This window comes from Tetrao urogallus (genome assembly GCF_951394365.1).
Source record: "Tetrao urogallus genome assembly, chromosome: 20".
Lineage (NCBI taxonomy): Eukaryota > Metazoa > Chordata > Aves > Galliformes > Phasianidae > Tetrao > Tetrao urogallus.
In genome coordinates this window covers 3,879,309-3,900,340 of record NC_136833.1, presented here as the reverse complement: position 1 = coordinate 3,900,340, position 21,032 = coordinate 3,879,309, and the positions used below count along the sequence as shown (strand labels likewise).

The 21,032-nt window shown below is 46.3% G+C and overlaps 1 protein-coding gene across 1 annotated transcript in view; it reads right to left on the bottom strand.

Moving 5' to 3' along the window:
• COL26A1 (collagen type XXVI alpha 1 chain) overlaps positions 1-21,032 on the bottom strand; it is a gene marked incomplete at both ends in the record, with an annotated part of 153,290 nt that overhangs the window by 17,651 nt on the left and 114,607 nt on the right. Inside the window, 5 exons of the mRNA XM_079545014.1 lie at positions 1,150-1,302; positions 2,669-2,785; positions 5,690-5,734; positions 8,350-8,503; positions 20,357-20,418. Coding sequence (XP_079401140.1) covers positions 1,150-1,302; positions 2,669-2,785; positions 5,690-5,734; positions 8,350-8,503; positions 20,357-20,418 — 531 coding nt within the window. The remainder of the gene's footprint in view (positions 1-1,149; positions 1,303-2,668; positions 2,786-5,689; positions 5,735-8,349; positions 8,504-20,356; positions 20,419-21,032) is intronic.

Genomic DNA, 21,032 nt, shown 5'->3' with positions numbered 1-21,032 from the left:
GACAATCCTTTGGAATAAAAGGCTTAATGCAGAATTTTCTTTGTTAGAAGATTCAGGAATGCAGCAGCTCAATCTACATTTTGTGAAAAACCTTAGCATTGAACCTCAATTAATTTAATCTTGTTCATATGCTTTAAATAACTGAATATAAAATAGAACTGTTAAAGTTCTTTCCAAATTAAAACTACATCTGTTCACTTCACAGGAAAAGAAGTCTGGAAAGGAGAGTGGGTGGAAGGAAAAGGAAAGCTCTAGAACGCCATCAGGCAAAGGGAGATTTACTAATCCTTGGCTGTAAGCAGTACAACTGTGCTTTGAAGCTGGACATGAGCAGAAGAGCTGGGGAAAAGGCACAGCTGAAGTTTGGGGGAGTGGAGATGGGAGACCAGCAGAGCTGGGGCTCCAGGGGTTTACACACCAAGCAGAGAAATGTCTGAGTTCTGCTTTACCATTATTAGATGCCAGCAACACAAGAGCAGACCAGAAGAAATCTGATCAAGCCTGAATATGACTGCTCAGATAAGAGTGCATGACGTGCCTTTCCAAGAAAGCCTTTTCTTGCCATGCACAAAACAAATCAAGCAAATATATCTTTAAAATCACCACAAGCTCAAAGAAATGTTGACCCTCCAGCCACAGGGAAAGAATAAATTACAGTCTTGGTCTGGGCTTTTGAGCCCACAGTTCTGTGTTTTGCATGGATAAGGGATGATGCTGTGCCAAAAACACAGGTGGGGAGACATGTCTGCAGGGGCAGGAAAAGAGCTGCATTGAACAGATGTCCTCGTTATGTTATGTAACTTCAGAGATGCAAACATTCAGTAGTTGCTCATTTCTGAATATCCCTGAGCCCTGTAATACTGCAACAGCAGCACCACGAGATCTCACAACCAAGCAGTTTCAAAGCACCAGCACCTAACTGGCCAGACATACTGTATTTATTTACCCACGTTTCATCTTGTACAGGAACTTCCAAGAGACCCACACAACACAGGCAGCTCATCCTGCTGTTTCTAGGGAAGGCAGAGCTCTGGCAGAGCACAACAGGGAAGGTGGGAAGAAGAGCTGAGCTGCTCTGGGCCTGTCCATCCTGCTGATGTACCAGAAGAAAAAAAAAAGAAAAAAAGGGGAACAGAGAAAGAAGCTTACTTTCTTTTTCAGCTGTGGGCTGGAGGGAGTAGAGAACCCCTTGTTGGAAGGTAAGTGGGAGGCTCGGGGTGGCAGGTGGCCCTGGAGGTCCTGGGGGACCTGGAATCCCAGTTTCTCCTGGAAGTCCTCTTGGTCCTTGAGGTCCCAACAGCCCTGTGCAGAGGCAGGAAAGGATCTATTAGTGCACTTGAACATGTGCTAATGGATGTAAAAAGCAGTAGGAAGCCCATTCATTCCTGGAAAAAAGAGTCTAGATAGGAATAGTTTCTCAAAGACAGAAGCTAAATGCTACCTGAAAATACTCACCACTGCCAGATGTGATGGAGATGTAAAACATGCAGAGATGAGATAAAGGGATGGCAATGTGGTCTCAGAATTATTTCTGTTAAGCAACAGAACCCCTCTAAGCAGGTCCTACCATGTTCTGGGAATATCACAGCATATTCTTGCTCTCTTGGTAAACAGAATTTATGTCCCTAACTATAACTGTGGGAATCAGGGGAAAAATATTGAAAATTGGGAAGCTAATTCTCTTTGGCTTCTTCCTACGAACAGCAAATGGCCTTACTTGGCCCAAAGGTGCTACAAAGCTCAAAAAAAAAAAATTATTTCTCCCTGAGACTGAGTAAGAAACTAAAGGCAGCTTGAAAGCAGTACAGCTCTTTCTCTTTCCCTTCAGATACACCTGTATGTCACCTTACCACCACAAAAGCACGGAAATAGCAACAGAAACCATCAATGCAGCAGCAAATCAATTCTGACTCCTTTGGGACTGGAAAGCTTTTGTTGCAAATGGAGAAGCCAAAAAGCAAACACATCTTTGGCAAGACCAGCCACTGACAGTTTGCCAGGAATTGCCAAAAAAGCATTCAGAGCCACTCTCACATTTTAAGGCACTCTCCAAATTTTAAACCTTTCCTGAGCTCACATTTACGAGGTACAGCCTTTCAAATGCATACAAAGCACAGAGGCTGAGGTCTGACACCTATCGTGTAGTATTGCCTTCATCAAAAGGTTTAGGGGATGTAGAAAGTCTCTGAGCACAGGAATGGAGAGCACCGTGAAAGAGCGGCCTCATAACCTTTTCCCTTAGCATACAACGGCATCATTAATTTGACATTCTGGCATCTGACAGCTTGACACAAATGATGGAGAAAAAAGGCAGTTAAAACAGGCACACAGTGAGAGGGTTGAACAGGAAATGCTCTTTTCCAAAGGCTGACAGATTGGAGACTGGTTTTCACAGCTCCTGAGCAGGATGGGAAAACATGATCCTGCTGTTCTGCTTTCTGGGACAAGTTCTCTCCAACTCCATAGGAAATCCCAAGGACTTTCACTGCTCTCCATGCAGACAGTACCCACTCTGAGGGCTGCTGGCTGAGTTCAGTGCTCAGAGGACTTCAAGGAATGGATTTAATATAAACTGAAATCTCAACATTGTGTGTGTGGTCTGTTTGCAGAGACAATTTGAACAACATGAAATATTCCCTGTCATACCTTGCCCTCCCCTGGGACTTACCTGGTGGCCCTGCTGGGCCCCTCTCCCCGGGTTGTCCCTTCTCGCCTTTTGGTCCTGGTGGTCCTGGAAGACCAGTTGGTCCAACTGGGCCAGGAGGACCAACCTGTCCTGGCAGCCCTGAAAACATCCAGACAGAAAATGAGTCAGAGATTAAGACACTACTGAGATCAGAAGATCTTTTGCAACCTAGAAACCAGCAGAGAGGGACTCTGCAAGGGGGAGAAATGCAGCTTTGTGCAGGTAGCACAGATAGGGTGGTGCTGGTGGCAAAAGCTTGCCAATATATAGAGGAGAAGAGCCAGACTGGACCTTGTTTCCCCATTTCTCCTTCTAGTCTTTAAAGAAACATGTGCATCTCCATGCACAGCAGTCAGCAGGATGTGATCCTCAGCTGGGACGTGCTGCTCAGAGCCAACCTGACTGTGCAGCTGTCCCATCTCAAGGTCTGAACAGCCCTGGGTGGGCTCTGGCTGCTCCCTCACGCCATCTCACGGTAGTCTCAGTATGCAGAAAATATATAACACATAAAATATATTTAACAGGTTGCCCAGAGATGGGTTGCCCCATCCCTGGAGGTGCCCAAGGCCAGGTTGGATAGGACCCTGGGCAGCCTGACCTTTTGGGGGGCAATGAGCCCAATGGTGTCAGAACTGGATGGGCTTTAAGGTCCTTCCAACCCAGCCCATTCTATATCTGCCATATATCTGCCAAAACAAATCAAGCCCTGTCTCCCACTTGCTCTGGTTGGCATATACATACCACCCAGAGATTCTGTGTCAAAAATGTTTCCTTGTTTTCTCCTGTTTTCATTTATCGAGTGAGTGCACCATGCTGTGCACAAACATTTTTCATCCCTAAGTGAAGTGAATGCACCCATCATGAAGTAACAAGATGTTGTTAATTTATATCAGTAGGTAGGATGCTGAGAAAGCCCACCTGGAAATACCAGTTACGCAGTAATTACAGCCCCTTGGCATCTTTACTCAGACGAGGTAGATAAGCCTACCTAAGCCTAAGAAAGATGCAGGCAGCATTCATTATCTGAAAGCGACCATTTCTGATGTTAAATAAAATCTCAATGCTGCTTCCTTTAGACTATCAAAATAAAAACAACAATTGGCAGTTGTACAGTATTTTTCAGAAAAACACTGTCTTTTGCTCACGAAGGTCATAGCTGCTTTGGAAAGATACACTTAAATGCTCTGCAAACATCAGTAAAGCCTTTAATACCTTACAGAGGTGGGCGAGTTATTCTGTCTGCTCAGATTAAGTGGTTAATAGTTACAATAAAGGCATTAACTGACAGAGTCACAGGTTCCTGGTTTCCGGGCTACCAAAGAGCTTTTGAAAGCAGTTGCAGACTTCTACAAAGCCAGAGGAAGACCTGGCTGAGTTCAAGGTTCAGCACATTCAGATTTCAAGTCTCTCTATATTTTGCATTCACGAACAACTCAGCAGAGCACAGATTTGATTCATTTTTGGGCAACATCTTCCCCCATTCCTGCTATAAGGAGATGTTCTGGCCTCTCTGAGACCAGTAGCAGGAGAACCTGTAGTGGGCAGGAAGTGGAGAGGAATGGAGGGGGAAAAAAAACAGAAGGAAAGAAACAAGTGGGCCAGGCAGCACCTCCATGCTGGCCCCAAAGGAACCAGGCTGTGTACTAACACACAAGGCTCAGGTAAGATTTTCATTTGGATCAATTTGCTTACCCACAGGGTGCAAGCTGCAGACTTTTCTATGAATAGAAAGAAGGGCTCCTTCAATGGATTGAGGCCGAAATCCCACCTGACACAGAGGGTGCTGCACTTGGCAAGCTCAGGCAGGTGATCAGGAGCCCATTTAACAGAGTAAGACCATTTGCTTAGAGCAATGACTGGCTTCTTCTATCCTACCAGGCCCCCCATCACACCTTTACTGCAGCAAATTCTTGCCAGCACAGAGGGAACAGCAGAAGCAATGTTTGCAAGCATAACACACTGTACTGCTGAGCATGGGTCAAAACATTTCCTCACTCATGTAAGTCAACCTCAGTTCTTCAATTCAATCTTTGTAAATCAATCCTGTGAACTTCCGCAGACCAAGAGCAATCATTTGCTGCTAGCATCCTCAATCATGCTGCAGCAGCGGAGCTTTAAAGAAACTGGCACTTACTTCCCTGAAGGAGGAAAATGCTGAAGGAAAGGCTGAGAGAAGCAGCACTAGGTAACGTGTCAGGCAAATGCTCATACTGGTGACAAATGGTGTTACCAGCATAAAAGAGACAAGTGCAAAAGGGAGAATAAATAGGGAAGGATTCAGGGAAAAAGGAGGGGGAGGAAATACAAACAGGCCAAATCTTCAGCTGGCATTTCTTAGCTCTGCTGCAGTGGCACTGCTTTAGAAGCCAAAGCCTCTGGAAAGCATTCATTTCCTGAAATATATGAAAGAAAAACCCACAGAAGAAAACAACAATAACAACAAAAAACAGGTAGAGTGTGAGCATCCTACTGCTAGAGACCAAAGCAGATGGGCAGAGGCCTGGATTTTCTTCCTGGCCCTCTCATTAACCTGCAACACTACACCTGCTCCCTTTCTTCCCCAAGGTCTCTGTATACACAGGAACATATTATTCTCTGTACAGAGCAAATCAAATCAATGCCCTGATAATCACCAGCAGCTCTCTGTGCCCCTGGCAGGCCACATCACTAAGGTAATAATGGTGTGCTCTCCCATCACTCAGCACGTGCCCCATTTGCTGAAGCCATGTGTCCTTCAGTGCCTCTCCTGTGGGCAGCGTTTCCATCCTTCATGTTCTGGGGGAACAGAATGTCTCAGAGTTGATAAACCTGCTGTTTTGCCTCCCGTGATCAAATACAACCCAAAGAGAAATCCAGCCTCTCTGTATCTGCATGGCTCTGAATCGTTGAGGGCTCATGGCCACAGGATCTTTCTGCTTTTTGAGGGGAAAATATCACGTACAGGTCTGGGCACAGCAACATTTTGTGCTTTAAAAGAGGCAACAGAAGAAACTGTTCACTTACCGTGTGGTATTAGCTGCTCCTCTGCACCTCTGTGTCCTTTAGGCTCTAATTAAAATGGTCAGGGTTAAAAAGGAAAGAAAAAAAAAGAAGATAAGAAAAATTAGGTCTCTTGCTGCCAACTGGCTCAGCTAGAGTATATATATTTTCTTAATTCTCAGTAAGATGTATCCTGTTGATTAACAAGCTGATCAGAAGGGCCAGCAGTGCAGCTGTCTCAACAGCTCCGAGTGCTTTTAAATGGTTGTCTATTCTCAGCCCTGTCACTCACAAAAGAAACAGTCACCCTAACAAACAGTAGCAAGTTTTCCTGGACCTCAGCCTGGGGAGGCATCAGCCAACTCAGAGCTGTAAGGTCATCCAGAAACACTCCCACCGTTCAAAGCATCTGATTCCTATCACCCATCTCTGTGTTAGGTACCAACATCCTGCCCTTAGTCCTTGGGGTTTAGAAACTTGGCAGCATGCAAGCTGGGATGTAGATTTGCTTTGGCTGAAAGAGGAGACGCGGGCAGAGTAGGCAGTATGTCACAAAAACACTGCGGAAGGTGATGGGAGGGACAGAGGTTTGGCTTTCCTCAGCCTCAAATTACACAGGGAACTCAGGTTTAATTTATACCTAATCCACAGTGACACTTGTTGAAAGATCTCCAGAGGTCTGCAATTGCTGCAAGGGAACCTGAGGCTAACTTTAAGCAACAAGTCACAGAACCATGTTGAAATCACACAAAACAGGCAGTCCCCATTGTCCTAAACCAACTGCATCAAGTTCCCTACATTTCACTGAAATCCACAGTGCATTTTTTGGCTGGGTTTGCATGGTAGATGCAAACTGATGTGGGGAGGGAAGGAAGCCAAGTGTGAACCCTGATCCATGAAACATCCCCAAAGCTCCTCAGCAAAGCACGCAGAGCTCAGCTGGAGCATTGAGAAGGCAATCACATGTCAATAAGCAACTTAACTGATTACTTCTGATTGCTGAAAGACATTGTGCTGACCTGAAATGGCCCAGTGCATGCCTGATCGCCAGTTATTACACTAGAGGAGTTATTCCACACTTAAGTTACATAAATCAAGGCTGGAAAAACAAAGGGTGACAATGAGTAACAACTACACCTGGTAGCATGCAGGCAGCTGTTTACCCAGTGTGGGAGTCTGACTGATAACACCAAGCTTCAGACAACAACATCCTGTTTTGGGAGATGCTCTCTATCAGATATCTGCTGATACTGGGCCATAGAGTCAGCAAGATGCGAGTGCTACAAGAGATTGTTCTCCTTAAGAGCACTGCCAAATGCCTGGAGAGCAGCGCTCATTGCTCCTTGCTGAGCAGATTATCATGCATACAGAGCCTCAGAACGGAGAAGACACTGAGTGGAAAGGACAGAGTTGTCTGTACAGTTGCTTACATTCACTTCAGCACAACAAAGTGCAGGTGCAGAGATACAACAACAGCAAAAATAAATGACATGGAGAAGGCAGAACGAACACATAACGGACACTGGGGGAAACGGCTTTAATTCAGTTCCTGGCAGCAGTCAGTGTGGTTCTGAAAATACTTTGCAGAACATATTGTTAGCGAACCTCCCTCCATGTTGTGGCATCCTGTCAAATTATAAACATGGACGACATCTGGTCTATGTTGGTTGCTCCAAGTCTGCTGCACTCATGAAAGGCTGCCACAATAAACCGCTCTGACAAAATAAAGGGGAAAAAAAAAGAAAGAGAAAAAGGAAAGCAGGCCCTATAGAGGATAAAGAACTGCTTGGGGAGCAAGTGAAGCAACTGACAGACAGGGAGTGGAGGTCTTGAATTGAGGATGCCAAGGTCAAGGAAATTCAATGCGGAGTGATCTGTCTAGCCAAGTGGGCTCGGAGGGAATTTCTTGTCAGTGTATTTTTTTTTCATGCCACAAGAGGGATCATAAAACAGCCCATTGTGTTTACAGTAAATTTAAAAAATATAATGCAGAGTGCAACTGATGCTGATATTCATGGGAAAGTCGTTCCTCCTCATAAAACCAAGAATTACCCCTGCCACAGTCCTCTACCTTCCCACACCACTCCTGATGGAGAAACACTGCATTTAGCTCAACAAGGGAACACAAGTGGTCCCAGGCACCCCACTGTGATGGCTCTCTGGAGTTTCCTCAGGAATGTTTTGAGCTATCCAGGTCTCCAGATCCATGCAGACACAAACAATATTAAACCTTTAGAATGAACGACCCCCAGTTCCAGGAGGAATGATGGCTCTGGAGCTAAGTAAAGCTGCTTCTGACCCTAACACCAAGGTGTAGCTCTTGAACTGCCTCTCTTGCTGAGCAAAATCCCACCTTGCAGCGAGCACTTGCAGCCCCCCATGCTACAGTTGTCCCCACTGAGGGTGCAAAGCAGACAGGGATCCTCCTGCAGCTGCCTGCCTCACACTCATCCCACAGCATCAGCAAATATGCCCACAGGCAAACAAAGAATTGCCCATCTGAAAACCTTAGCCCTCTTCTTTACAAAGCAAAGGAAAGGAGATGCTAGAGTTTCCCTCCAACCTCCGTCCTGTGAAGCTCTCAATGCTAAGTGAGCTTGGCACAACCTTTTATGTTTGTACGATATCCTACAGGTACCACACATGTAGGCAGAGTGACTCAATGGAGAGCAGACCACACTTACCAACAGGTCCCACTGTTTTCCTCAGGACAGTCCCGGGATTTAGCAGGGGAAACGCATCCGGCAGCAAGTCGTCGTACCAGGTGGCCGTGGTCCCAGTGATGGGCAGGTTGTTTTCCAGTGGTGGGCTTCGCTCCGCGGCTTCAAGCAGAAGGATCTAGAGAGGGGACACAGGGAAGGCAGATAAGGTCAGTGGGATGGTTTCCCATTGACACAGCTTCAACCCCGAGAAGTCTTGAAACTCCTCCCTTGCCAGCAGGAGATGTGGGTAACTGTACAGAAGACCACAGGGTTTTTGGTGTTGAAGCTCTACTGGTTTTCTGGAAAGAGGCAGTAATAGCTTGGAAATTAGCTGTTATGTTGCAGGAGAGTCCAGTGCAGCTTCATAGAGGGCTCTTCATAGAGGGCTTCACTGTTTGCAGACATTCAGCCTCAATGAGACTGTCTCCCCGGTGAGGAACAGAAACCAGGGAGCAAAGCTGGAGTGAGGACACAGCTTTTCACTGCTAGGTTGAAATCAGGTTAGAATCACTGAGAGCCAATGCCGTGCAAAGGGCTGTGGGATGCCCCAGGTGATAGACTGCAATGTCTGGGGACTACTACTGGCTGCAAGTCAAAGGACAAAAGCTTATTTAATTAAAGACCAGAGAGAATATGAAGCTTTTAAAGAGCTGAAGTGATTTAATTTTGGAGCAAATAAAAAAGAGGCGATTTCCTCAAAAAGCTCTGTGTAGCAGTAGTAGAGTACTATTAAAACTCACAACTCAAATAAATCCCCATCCCAGTGTGTGTCCCAGAGCTGTCTGGGCTGCTCACAACCTAAGCTCCTTGGCCAAACAATCCTTTTTGTCCTGTATGATTCTGACTGTGCTTCCCCTCCACTGGTGGCCCACATGAAACTGCAAAAAGCTTACATGCTGTTGAATCATAAAGGTTGGAAATGACCACTAACAGCTCTCTAGTTCAACCACTGACCCATCACCACTGTGCCCACTAAACCATGTCCCTAAATATCCACAAGGAGTGGAGGATGGAGGGTCCAGGTGGACACTGCCTTCTGATAAACTCAGTTAAAGTGAAGCCAGGGGGAACGGTCATTGCAATTTGTAATCATTTCTGGTTTTTATACAATATCTTTTTCTGTTTTAATCTAAATGCGCCTTCCCCCTGCCTCCCAAACTACTAAGCAAGAACAGCCACTCCCCTGTGCTCCACCGCATATGAGTTTTACCCCACTTGCTAGACAGAAGCTGCTCAGAAAAGCCAAGGGCAGAACTGCTTGCCCTGCGGGGCAGGCAAGGAGCTGTGCTTGGGATGCACTGCTGCAGCCCTGCACTCACCTGGCAAAGCCCAGATGAGAAACAGGGTGCCCATGGAGCAGAAGCAGGGCTGAGGTGTCCAGAACTAGAGTTCTGATCCAAGCACTCAGCACCCCCAGTAAACTCTACACCAGAAAACAGTTTGAGGAGTGCATCGTTGTGATTTGTTATAGCACTGGCACCTCCTGTTTGGAAACGACCAAATCCAACCCTGATTTACTGGTAGGGGAAATAAAAGAGAATACAGCTGAAACTTTCCACCAAATCCCTAGAAGTTTCAGTTTTTACATGCTGCATTTGTCTTTACATAATGAAGTCACACTGCAATTATAAATGTGAGTGACTTGGCTCCACTCATTTGTTTTTAACTTGCAATTATTATGGGGTTTATCACTTATTTATTGCAAGGCCTGGTGAGAGCCAGAATTACAGCAATGCCAGGAATGATGAACTTCCTGCAGAATGCACTGGCCTGACAGAACTGAATCAGAAACTAATTAAAGTGGGAGCTAGCTTAAGTGCAGGGGAACTGAACCTCAGCTGTTGCAAACAAGGGAAACTCCTCCTTTGTTGCATTGTTCCTGGGTCCAGAGCCTCACTTTAATAGTAATAAAAAAGCAAAAGGAATCAGGCCACCGCGAGCCCTGCTTCTATCCAACAGCTTCTCGGATGCAAGGCAAGAAAGGAATCAGTTCTGTATGCCTCGTCCACTTCTGTGCTCCTGCCCTGTAATTTGTCAGGCTGAAGGAAATATGCCATCAGTTCAACAAACACTCAAGCATGCGCCTTGCCACAATCGGACTTAATTCCCATTGACGTGGGGCTCAAGTGAGCATTGAAGGCATTCTCTGAACCAGCTTATACTGTTATATTATCCTCTTGCTTCCCTGGCAAAATACCTGAACAGCGTTGCCAAAGTGGACTCAGCAATAGAGGCAAGACCAATCTGTGTGGTGGTGAACTAGAGGGACCAGAGCCAGGCCATGGTCTGGATGCTCCTGCAGTGGCAAGAGGATGGCAGGCTGTGTTGGGCACAGCTCTGCCATTGCCAAGGGGTGCTGCAGGATGAGGTGACAGTAAATCCATGGTCAGAGAGCAGCAAACTGCAGGGCCTGCAACCCCAGGGCAGTGTGAGCAGAGCTAGCACAGCCCGGCTGCAGGAACAGCTCCAAATCATTTTTATGGGTGATAATAAAAACGTGTTACCACATAATCAACACTAAACAGTGGCAACAGTACCCTTTTCATTAAAAAAACATGTTTCAAATGAGCGCACTGCTGATAAACGCTGTAAAGGACTTAAAGGCATGCATGAAATAATCTAGTGTGCACTTTTATAGATTGGCTGAGTGTACTCCGTGGTCACCAGGGCTCGAGCCATAGTAACGAGCTTATTTTCCCAGGGCACAAAATGACAAGAGATTGGGAAGCCTCAGGACTTGAAATTTGTGAGAAAATCTAGTTTTTATGATTAGGCCTGAAAATGTGTCCAAGAGATGTAAACGAAAAAGAAGAGAGCTTTCACATCCGTGAGATCCAGAGAGCCAAAGTGAAGGAGGGAAAGCACGAGGGATTCAGTCACATTCACAAAGTGCAAACACTTCTCTCGGCGAGGAGTGTCCTTTTGCAAGCTAGCACAGCATGCAGCAGAAACCAGGTCCTTATGAGAGCACTGGAGACGTTCATCTATTATCTGTCACGTTCTGTTTTTCTTAAAGCTGCCATTGCCCTAGTTGAGGGACTCAGGGTGAATTCCCACTTTCATTAAACAAAAAAAGAAAGTTTCTAGCCCTCTGAGTAAACTGCTGGAAAATGATACCACAGGGGCTCACGGCCAGAAGGCAAATGAGCAAAACGTGCAATGTATTAGAGTCTCCGCATTAAAGGCTGAGTATTTCCTAGTCCACACGGTTGAGGGAGAGAGAAAGGCGGCTAAGAGCGAAGGGTGGGAATGCTCACAGCAGGCAGTGCCCACCTCTCATCACCCACAGTGCAAGGGCTGTGAGGAAAATAAAGGAGCAGGAAACAGTGCATAAAGGAGGCGTGTTGAAGCCGTTGATCACGTCAGTCACACAGTCAAGCAGAAGGCACAGAGGTGGTGCAAAGGGTGGAACCTGAGCTTGCTGCTGGTGGTGGCAGGAGGGCAGATCACTGCTCAAGATGTGGAGAACTTTCCTCCCAACTTGCACTGCATTGCGCAAGGGGAAGGATGGCCTCGAGTCAGCACAGCACTCAGGGTTTTGCCTCTTTGCACGTACAGAAACAAAAAGTCAAATCGGAGCACAACTGGACGTGCTAAACCAGAGCCTCTGGCAGGAGAGGTCCCACCAGAACAGGGCCTGCCTCTGCCTTCCAGACCCCCCCCCCCTCCCGCTCGGCTGAGCCGGACTGGGAGAATAGCAGTGCTGGGTCTGCCTGCTGCCAGCAGAGCAGCGGGAGCAGGCCTGATGCAGCGCCTGGCCGAGCGGCCTGCAGGCCGTGCTGGGGACAGGGGTGATGGCTGTGAGGGCTCTGTAGGTCCCACCAGGCCCCAGGCTCACTTCAGCAGCTCCTGGCACTCACTGTCTCCCATGGCAAGAAGCCTGGCTCTCCCAGGCACGGCCCGCTCACATCAGGGCCCTCGCTGGGACGTTAGCACTCCGTGCCTGAAGCTCGGTCCCAGCTCGGTCCAGGCTCGCTCAAGCCGGCTCCCTCTTTCCCATCTGCCAGCATAAACTTTCTAAACTTCAGACACATACCACATTTCTTGCGTCAGATCAAAAACTCAGCCCAGGGACAATGGAAATGGGAGGAAGGTTTTCATCTTTTTGAGATGGTAAGTGTCAGAGGATTTTTTTTTGGCTTACAGTGGCTGTTAAGAACCCTATTTTGGTTGTTTGCACACATCAAAAGAAGATTTCACAAAAACAGCCTCCTCCCATCATCTGCCCTCTGCTTGCATTCCTGATGTCCTGTAACTAGTAGGTGCTAGAAACAGGGGAAGAACAGCCAGGCTCCTAGCAATTTCAAAATGGATACAACGGGGCTCAGAACGTTTCTCTTTGGATAAAAACCCATGGAAATGCAGGGGGGATCATTCGACATAATCCAGATGGATATTATTAATAAACAAATAGGGGATATCTGCTCTGACAGCACTGACAGAATGAACTCCCCTCCATTCCTTTCTGAAAAGGAGGGAAAGAAACTGCGTGAACCTAGCTCATCAGCTAAAAATTCAAGTGTAAAATAAGATTCCCTCGATCTCATAAAGACATGAGCTGATTAATAATGGTAATTGCATAACTTGCTGGATGTATCTTTCTTTCTAGCAAATTATTTGGCAAAATGTAAGAAGTTTTTAATCACTCATTCAGACACAGAGCTAAACAGGGAGCTTTACAATGATAAAGCTTTTTGATGGTGAATGGCATCTCTTGTAGTTTTATGAGACCTGTGAACACAAAGCTCTAATACAGACATAATGGTTTGGTTTTGAAAGCCAAAAGGCATTCAGTAAGTGTCCACTACAGTCTGATGGACTAGGTACCCAGAGAGTTGCGGTGACTTCATCTTTACAGCATCTTAGAGGCTACAGCCAAAGGAGACAAGCTAACTAGTGAATGGAAAAGGTTTCGTCATATTGATAAATTACACCACAAGCAATTGCTGATGTCATTGTACTGACCCAATGTAGACCAAAAGGTAAAGCTTATGTCATCAGCTATTGCATGGAAGACCACAAACAAAAAAAAAAGGGTTCTGATGAGCCATAGGTAGCACAGCTTATGCTCTTTCTGCAAAGGTACATGGATTCCTTTACAGTTTTACAGGATTTCCAAAAAAAGAGGTGGCAAAAAGTGACTGTTTCATCAGCAGACATCTTCTTCAAGGGAGACACAGAAAGCACAAAATCATAGGCCAACCTACTAGATGAAGTCCAGTTAAAGTTCAGCAGATCACCAGACCATTGGGGCTTTGCCTGAGAGAGCAGCAGCAAGGAAGGACTGGCGCTCCCTCACTGTGCTGCTACACTCAGAGGCACCTGGGGAACTTAGAATCATAGAATTGTTAAGGTTGGAAAGACCAATAAGATCATCCAGTCCGACCATCAAGCCACTCATGTGATTGCTCTAGGCCACTCAGTGCCACATCTACCCTTTTTCTTGAAAACCTCCAGGGATGGTGACCGCATCATCTCCCTGAGAAGCCTGCTCCAATGCCTCACCAGCTCTTGTTACAGGTTGGAGATTTACCTTTGCTGCTGTAAAGCCCTGGCACCCCTGCATTTTAGAGCCAGGGAACAAAGCGGGATGTGGAAAGGATCCAACAGTGCTCAAAATGCTGTGCTAAGAGCTCACTGCAGAGCGAATTGCACAAAGAAGCTCAGAGTGAAATCAGACTCCCCACCATTACTTTAAAACACCTGATAAAAATAAACCGGAGCTATAACCTTCCACTCTCAAAATCACATCATTACTCTCTGCCCAATTTATTGCTTGTCACCTGCTGGGGATGTAGCAGTGCTACGGACATGGAGCCAGGCCAGCCTGAGATGAAGTCAGTCCTGAGAAAGTAACATCTGTTCCCAGCAATGGCTTTGAGATCAGCTCTGCTTCCCATCAGGTGAGAAGCACTCAGCTCTGGTTGAGACGTTCGCATCAGCCAGCTCCAGTCGACTGAGTTGCCTTCTGTGCTCCTCTCCTGCACTGGGCTACGGATGAGGAGCTGCAGGAAGAAAGCAGCACAGCTGGAAAAAAATGAGAGGCTGGGTTCTTTCCTGGTCAAGAAAAAGGACCCCAAGTCACTTTTTGGATCTTGTTTTCCTTGTGGAGCTCCACCAGAATTTCTGAGAGCTGAGTGGAAGGTTTAATCCTGTGTCCAAACATGCAGTAAAGGACCTGAGTACATACATCTCATAGGCTCCTCATGTAGCTATTGCTATTACCCATATTTTATTCACAAGAGTACCCCTCTCAAAACCAAAGCTTGCCAACTTAATATTCCCAGGCAGTAAACACACCAAAAGCACTTCCTAATGCAGACAGAGGACTTGCTTGGCAAATTAAGTTGTATGTTAAAGGAAACTTGAATTGTTCAAAGTTATTTTATGAAAATACTAAATATATTTCACTAAAAATGCCAAACTTGTAACTAAAACACTTGGCAGGATGCGGTGGTGGAGAGGGAGGTCTTTAAGTGTTATTGTAGTTCTGGCAAATTATTTACAGCATTTGCCAAACACATGCAGCAGTCTCAGGGGACAGATTTCTCCTTCTATCCAACAGTGATAACAAATAAGATCCAAAAATTGTTAGGCTTGAGAATGAAAGGATTTTAAGTGTCATTCTGAAGGACAGAGGCATGCTCACATCAGAGGAAGCCAATACCTGCTAAGCAGAGGCATGAGTATTGCTGGTCCAATAAATGTGGCAGCTCGGATTAAGACCTTTGACAGAAAATTGAGTTCACCCACAAAGTTTTGTTTCATCATCTCTCCTTAAAAATCACTTTTAACGTTTTATTCTTAGGATTGCTGTTATATTAACTGACTACAGAAACTCACCAGATTGTTTGCACATTTTGCAGGCATTGATTTCAGTTTGTTCTTGCTCCTAGATAAAACTACCTGCAAAAAATAGACTAAATACTTCTGAAATTCACTTCTTTGTTGGAAGTGGAAGAACAGATTCTGCACTGGTCATCAGGAAACCTCAGAGATGATCTAGGCTACCTTCCTGTTCAGAACAGAAGAAAAACAAATAACTGCTAGCGGCGATCGAATTCACAACATGGAATATCCACAAAGGTCTTTCAAATATCAGGCAACCATTAGTGTCCACTCAGCCTCACAGCCACGCCACTGGGTTTTCACCCCTTGAGTCCCTTGGCCATGCTACAGTACCTCAAAACATTTTCTGTATTCCAAACACTTCCACACTTCAGCAGGGGATTGTTGCAGTGTCTGTCAGAGAAGGAAAAGGCAGCCCCATAAAACACCACAGACAGCTGCTTGGAAGAACAGGCAGATAGAAAATCATTTCATTGTAGTAAAGCTCCAAGGAATGGTGCTTGGTAATCAAAAGACACGGGTAGTGAAGGTGCTGTGTGGTAATCTGTTCTACATAAATAGGGTGATTTCATATAAATAGCAATGTATTGATCAAACCTCTGTACAGCACAAAGATTTTCTTTAAAACCCTTCAGAAACTTCTGCGCAGGGAATCACATTACAAGGACTGCTTTCATGCAAAAAATATGCATGTCATTTATCAATCACACAATGAATCAATCAGACACTAGATATGTAATGTTATCTCCCTGCATTAAAGCTGTAAGTGAAATGCCATGAACTTCTCAAAAGTGGTGTCAGGAGATAAGACTGGCTTATATCAACTCAGATCAAATGCTGCACTCGAGCTCCAACCAAATGCTGGGATTAATATCCCACTGCCCATAACTCTGCGGTGCAGTTCATTAAAACGAACTGGGGTTGTAGAGAACCAACTGAGCAGAAAGCTTTAGGCAGCTGCCTGCCCTCCTGCTAGCACTGCAGGAGGTGGGCAGCACCTCTGGTCTCCCCTGACGTTGCAGGAATTTTGAGCAATTTTGAGCTTCAGCACAGTTTATCTGGGCTTAGTCCTGGTCCCAGGAATGCCAGAAAAGAAGGGCTGTGCTCTAGAAAAGTGTGGTGGCATCAGGAGAAGCTTTTCATTTGAGATAAAAGTGGGGTGTGAGATGCTTGTAGTCATGGTGGGCAAGACATAATAGAAGAGAAATGAGGTTTGGCAGATTGCAGGAGGGGTAGTTTGTGTCCCTCCCTGCACATTTTCTCGTTCTCGACTCCAGCCTCTCCACCATCTTCCCTGATGTACGTTCCCACAACCTGCAGGTTTCAAACTCAACACTATCAGCCAAGCTTTCAAACCTGTGGCACCCAATGGCTGCGGTATCAAGCAAACAGAAAGGCCCAACTCCATGTAACTCTGAACAGGGAGATACGGATGGATCCAGACTCCATCTCCTTTCACTTCCTGTTACATAGAAACATCTCACAAGCACAAGGACATCCTAGAGCAGCACTAAGGAGTGCACGAGGTGCATTTGTTCTGCCCCACAGTTCAGCCACATCTCAATCTCTTCTCCCCAAAGGCAACGTAAGCACTCCCTAATGAGTCATTTTCCACTCTGTTTTCTCACCTCTCACTTTCTAATCCAACTCTCATATTACAAAAATCAGAGTGTTACTTTTATTACCTCATTTGGACGCTGATCTTACAAGTTGTATGAACCAACTCATCCTCGCAATAAAAAGAGATAAGAGCACTTCTAGTTACATCCCCACTTCAGAGGGACAGCTGTAGGGGCCTCCAGAAGAGGAGGGATGAAAGAAGAAACAACGGACTTGCAGCCTGTTCTTCCATGGTTGTTCAGCTTGTTTAGCATACTCTTACTCTTCACAGCCACTGGAGGACAAACGTGCATTTTGCATACCCTTGCACCATGGCCAGACCTGTTTGAAGCTCCACTGAGGCGGGCTGTTCCTCCCTGTGACCATTTCCTGAGCTCAGCATGGGTTGAAATTCAAAAGGACAAAAGCAGCAAAGCCACTGATGGGTGACCTTTTCTGATTTACACTCTTCAAGTGCAAGTGCCCCCTCATGTCACTGGAATGCAGCCTCCCTTTTGATTTGGGATTGTCATAAATAACCCAGAGATTATCTCGAGGTTTCCCACACAGGGTACTCCAACCACAACCCATGCAAGGCTAAGGAGTTCTGTACTTTCTCATATCCAAGAAGATGTTTCCTCATCTTTTCAGGAATGAGAGCTTCCAGGGAGCAGCTATCCTGTGGACACTTTCACCTAAGGCATATTAAGACACAACTGCTTTATTGAGCATCACTTGATGAAAAATAGAGATACTTCATCCAGAGCAGGAATGCAAACTGTTTTAAATGAATGGAAGCACTTTTTTCAACCACGCTAGCAATTGCTGAATTACAACAACTGAGGTCACTGCACTGCTTGTGTAGATCAAAATGAACTTGAATTAACCTGGAAAAAAGGGTGAATCAGCATATTCCTCCTGTGTATAGCATCTGTGTTCATGTAATGTTGCTTCACTCTCCATCTGATCGCTATATACCATCAATTTTTGCACTGCACCCACAACGTATCAAACAAAGTGGAAGCCAGCAGATGAATATCATCACTGTTAGGCTATGCTGCAGAAGATTCTCTTCTACCAGATATATTATCTTTAGCACATCGCAGTATAAACAGATAACTCATTTCCCTCCATAAAAGTAAACCCTTTGATGAGCTTTGCTCACAACTTAGGTCTCTGGGGGAGCACAGTCAAGACAAAAGGAAACCCATCTCAACAACAACATAAATTGCCTCATTATCTCCCCAGAGCTCAGGGATTTTCCTTGTTTTTGTAATTGGCTAAGAAGTAAGTGAATATAACTAGCTAGAGAAAGGTCAAGTTGGAAACGCAAGTGTTCCAAGCTGTAACTTTTCAAACTACAGTGAAAATGAGGTGTCACACAAATGCTCACATTCAGAATGCTCTCATGGCTAAAACAGATGACAGCAGTCCTCCTGCAGGCCAGACAAACCTCCAGTGGCAGCGTCCACTCAGCAATACAAGGTGCCTGGGACTGCACAGTGATGTGGCACTAAAACACAGAGACCAGGATCAGCTGATGGAGCTGCCAAAGATCATCACCACCAAACTGCCCCATGTCTGTTGAGGTCAGTGGCTCCGCCAGCTGATCCAGTCTGTGGTTCAGCACGGTTTCCAGTTACCTGGAGTTTTGGAGGGCCACAGTTGGTCCTGGCATACAAGTAATTCTTCTGTCAAGAGGCTGTCACCCCATGATCTCTGAGTGCGAGTTATGCAAAGTTCCAGGCTCAGGAAGGCGGGGAGAAGGTGGGCTTTGCTTGATAATAGCACCAAAACCCTTCAAAGGTCCAGCTGGTTCCATCTTGGCACTGGAGCTCACATACGTCTTACTGTCCTCATGTCAAGGGGTTTGCAGGATGGCAAAGTCTTCAGCTGTCAGCACTGTGTTTACTGGCTGACAGCTCAGTGCTCCCTCCCAAATGCAGAGCAGTATGCAGCATGACGGCTGCCAACACACAAAGCCTTTCTGAGAGAACACATCAGGTCTGCCAAGCAGGGGAAAATGCCATTTGCTGCACATGTGCCCCAGGTTAGAGCAGGAGACATGTTCCTGCCTTCAGCAGAGCCCCTATGCAGAAGGCAAGCAGGCAGCACTTCCCAAATACCGTGGGCACTGGGCAAGTGGTGCCAACAGCAGAAGTGCTTTGAGGTGACAAGAACTTTATACACCTGATTTCAGCCACCTTCATACCTGTACAAGAAATCTGCTGACCTGGATGTACTTTCACATGTGGGCTAAGAATTCTTGAGGGGGTCTGGGAGGACAGGAGCTGCCTCCCACTTCACCAGGTCCTGCCAGGCCTGTGGTGAAAGTTGGGTTTAGCCTCTTACACTTTGCTGTCTGATGCAAGCAAGCAGAGTCCAGGTCCTCTGCTGTCAGGACTTCAAAACAGGGTCTTAGTTATGAATTTCCAGTTAGTCAAATAAAGAAAGCCCTGGAAAGGGAAGGAAGGTAGAGCTGGCTGCAGGCTGAGCTTGGGAGGGCTGATTTACATCTCTCTGAGGCTAGTCCGTGTCTTACTTGGACTCAGGACTGCATGCACAGAGGTCGGTCACCAGCCCCTCTCCTCTCCCAACGCCTCCAGCTCGCTGCTGCCAAAGAACACCCACCTGCCAGGTCCCGCTGCGCTGAAACACAGCCCAGCTCAGCTCTGTCCTTTGCACTACAACAGTTGTTTCCACTCGAACAACTCACAATTCCCCACAATTTCATTCCCCCTCCCCTTTCATTTTCCCCGAAGTGAAATATAACTGCGAAGGCTTTGAGGAAGTTCCAGACAACATTGCTCACTTCATTTCAGCTCAGACAATTCCCAAATTACCAGACTATCATGCACCAGCCTCAAAATCACCACACATCCAACCTCTCCCACCAAAGGTTTCTCCCCAAATTCTTTTATGTCACCGATAACCATCTGTTAATGAATAATAACAGCAGCACATGCCTTAAAGGAACCAAAGCACCATATCCAACAGCTAGGATGGGGCTGGCACCGAGGGACCTCAAATCAAAGTGGACCGACTGACTCAGCGTCTCTGTAACTAGATTGGAACAACTCATCCGAATCCCAGTAGGTAGAAATTAAAACAATTCAGGGGAAAAAAGCACAATGTGAAGGGCTCCCCTTAACATTTTTTTCCATTAAATTGTGCGTAAAAGCCTCCCATATTTGAGAAAAGGGCTGAAACCACAGGAATGGACGGCAACTGAAGAGCAGGCTGAACAAATGTTCTCACAGAAATCTGCAAACCTGTACTGCTCTGATTTGTGCTCTGCTTGGTAATGTTCCACAAGGCATTTGAGTGAGAGAGACAGAATAGAAGCCTACTTCTTTCCTGAGCCAGGGGAATCCCTGCTTTACGTCCCCTCTTGGTGCACGCCAGCTGAAACTGCTGTCCCTGCTGGCTGCACAGATAGGACAGCCTCCTCATCTCTCCGAGAGCTACCAACTCCCCACCTTCTTCTCCAGCAACTCCTGGAAATCTTTTGCCAAACAGAAGAATAAAGGCACATCCTTACCTTGGCCTCAAGCGTGTTCAGCCTCTCAGTCATATCTGCTAACCTCGTGCAGTTCATGCATTCTGGAAAGAGCAAAACAACATCATGTGAGATCTTTATGTACTTTGCATTTTCATCCATAGCTTTCACCCTGCAGGTCCAGGACCCTTTTCAATCTAAAGCACACAGCAAAGTGCTTTGAGATCAGTTACGCAGGAAAGAAAATAAGTACCTGACGCCATTGTGCAGGTAAGCAGCCACAGCCACATTACCTGAAATGTTGTTTGGGGCTGTTCAGTGCTGCAGTGTGAAACCAGGTTCCCAATGGGCAGAAAGTATGGGGAGAAAAATGGGTTTTAGGATTTTTTATGCTGCCAACCACTACAACCTGTTAACACCAGCAGAGATGCGTTCTGTCGCTGGTGGCAGTGGAAGGGCTGTGCTCCCACCTCAGAACACCAGGCTGCACGGCCACTGCTCCAATCCTGCTGAAACACTGAAGGAAGCAATGCACGTAGAGAACCCCCATCTCTGCAGGGTCCTGCTGCGTCCTGCTGCGTCCCCAGGCTCTGTAGCCACCCCCACAACAACTCATCAGTCTCAGCAACATCGAGAAAAAACAAAACCGACCCCAGGGCTGAGGCATGAAGTGGTTTCCATCTCACTTCGCTGCATAGAAGCAACTGATAGGCAGCAG